This window comes from Apium graveolens, chromosome 3 (assembly GCF_009905375.1).
Source record: "Apium graveolens cultivar Ventura chromosome 3, ASM990537v1, whole genome shotgun sequence".
In the NCBI taxonomy this organism is placed as follows: domain Eukaryota; kingdom Viridiplantae; phylum Streptophyta; class Magnoliopsida; order Apiales; family Apiaceae; genus Apium; species Apium graveolens.
Window position 1 is genome coordinate 242,156,161 of NC_133649.1, and position 945 is coordinate 242,157,105.

Sequence of the window (945 nt, forward strand, 5' to 3'; positions counted from 1 at the left end):
CTATTGGTAATCAATCTTGATAACTCCTGCAACCGGGTTTGCAATAGCGGTAAAGGCCTCTTTGGAGAGATCCAGGGTACCGCCGCAACCAGGGCAATGATCAACAATTTTTACGGTCACACTTTTGCCGGTGCAAGGGTGAGGTACCGGATTAGCTGGCCCTGTGCATGTAACAGTAAATGTTTTTCCACATATAGCTCCATTATTCCACAACGGATCACTCGCTGCTGCAATCATTACCCCGCTATCGTGGTTTCCGTAACATGCAGACGCTGCATGTAAATATACCCAAAATTTTACGCTTTTAAATAATTATTAGTAATCAGAATTTACCATGCTTTTCCTGTAGTTAGAATTACATGCGAAAATAGATGAAATAAAAGTACACAATGATTTGGATTACTTACGAACGTAGTTTGTATAGAAAGTTGCTTGTCCCTGGTGTAGCATAAGCCGTTGAGAGTATGACCGAAAGAACGCTTATGACTAAGAAAACATTCATCACAATACTTGCCATTGTTAACTATCTACGTGGGAAACAAATTTTGTGAAAGAATGCTAATTGTAATTAGTGTGTGTGTTATGACATTATCATTTCTCACATATTTATAGTTGATTAAGTTGGGGGTGTATATTTGTCATAGACAGATATATATTTATTTTAGATTTCATAATTATTCAAAGAGATTTTATTAATATTGCTAACAAACCTTTAAAATCACAAATTTGGCAAATCATTAGCTATGATTCTGTAAATAATATCATATCAAGGAGCGTTTTAAATACGATTTTTTTAGATTTGTTTTAATATTGAAAATTCATGTTTATCCATTTCAAATATTAAATAGCCTATTAAAGACTAAGATATTCAATCTAGATTTTAAAAATCTTTAAAATATTGAAACATCCAATTTTGATTTTGAAAAAGAATTCAAAATTGTTGTA

The 945-nt window shown here is 32.7% G+C and overlaps 1 protein-coding gene across 2 annotated transcripts; it reads right to left on the reverse strand.

Annotated features, from left to right (window-relative positions):
• Positions 1-560, reverse strand: LOC141711014 (putative EG45-like domain containing protein 1). 2 transcript variants are annotated; one of them, XM_074513477.1, is made up of 2 exons: positions 412-560; positions 1-272 (listed from the first exon to the last, which is right to left on the reverse strand). In XM_074513477.1, exons 1-2 carry the CDS (start codon positions 515-517, stop codon positions 1-3), a joined length of 378 nt encoding a protein of 125 aa, XP_074369578.1. In that variant the 5' UTR covers positions 518-560. The 2 variants fall into 2 exon arrangements, with proteins under 2 accessions (XP_074369578.1, XP_074369579.1); XM_074513478.1 differs by having other exon boundaries at positions 408-560.
• Between the last annotated feature and the right edge of the window lie 385 nt (positions 561-945).

Excerpts from the sequence above, each read along its gene's own strand:
- LOC141711014 (XM_074513477.1), bottom strand. The coding sequence starts at position 517 with ATGGCAAGTATTGTGATGAATGTTTTCTTAGTCATAAGCGTTCTTTCG. Across the intron at positions 273-411 it reads CAACTTTCTATACAAACTAC|CGTCTGCATGTTACGGAAAC; the intron begins GTTCGTAAGTAA and ends ATTTACATGCAG.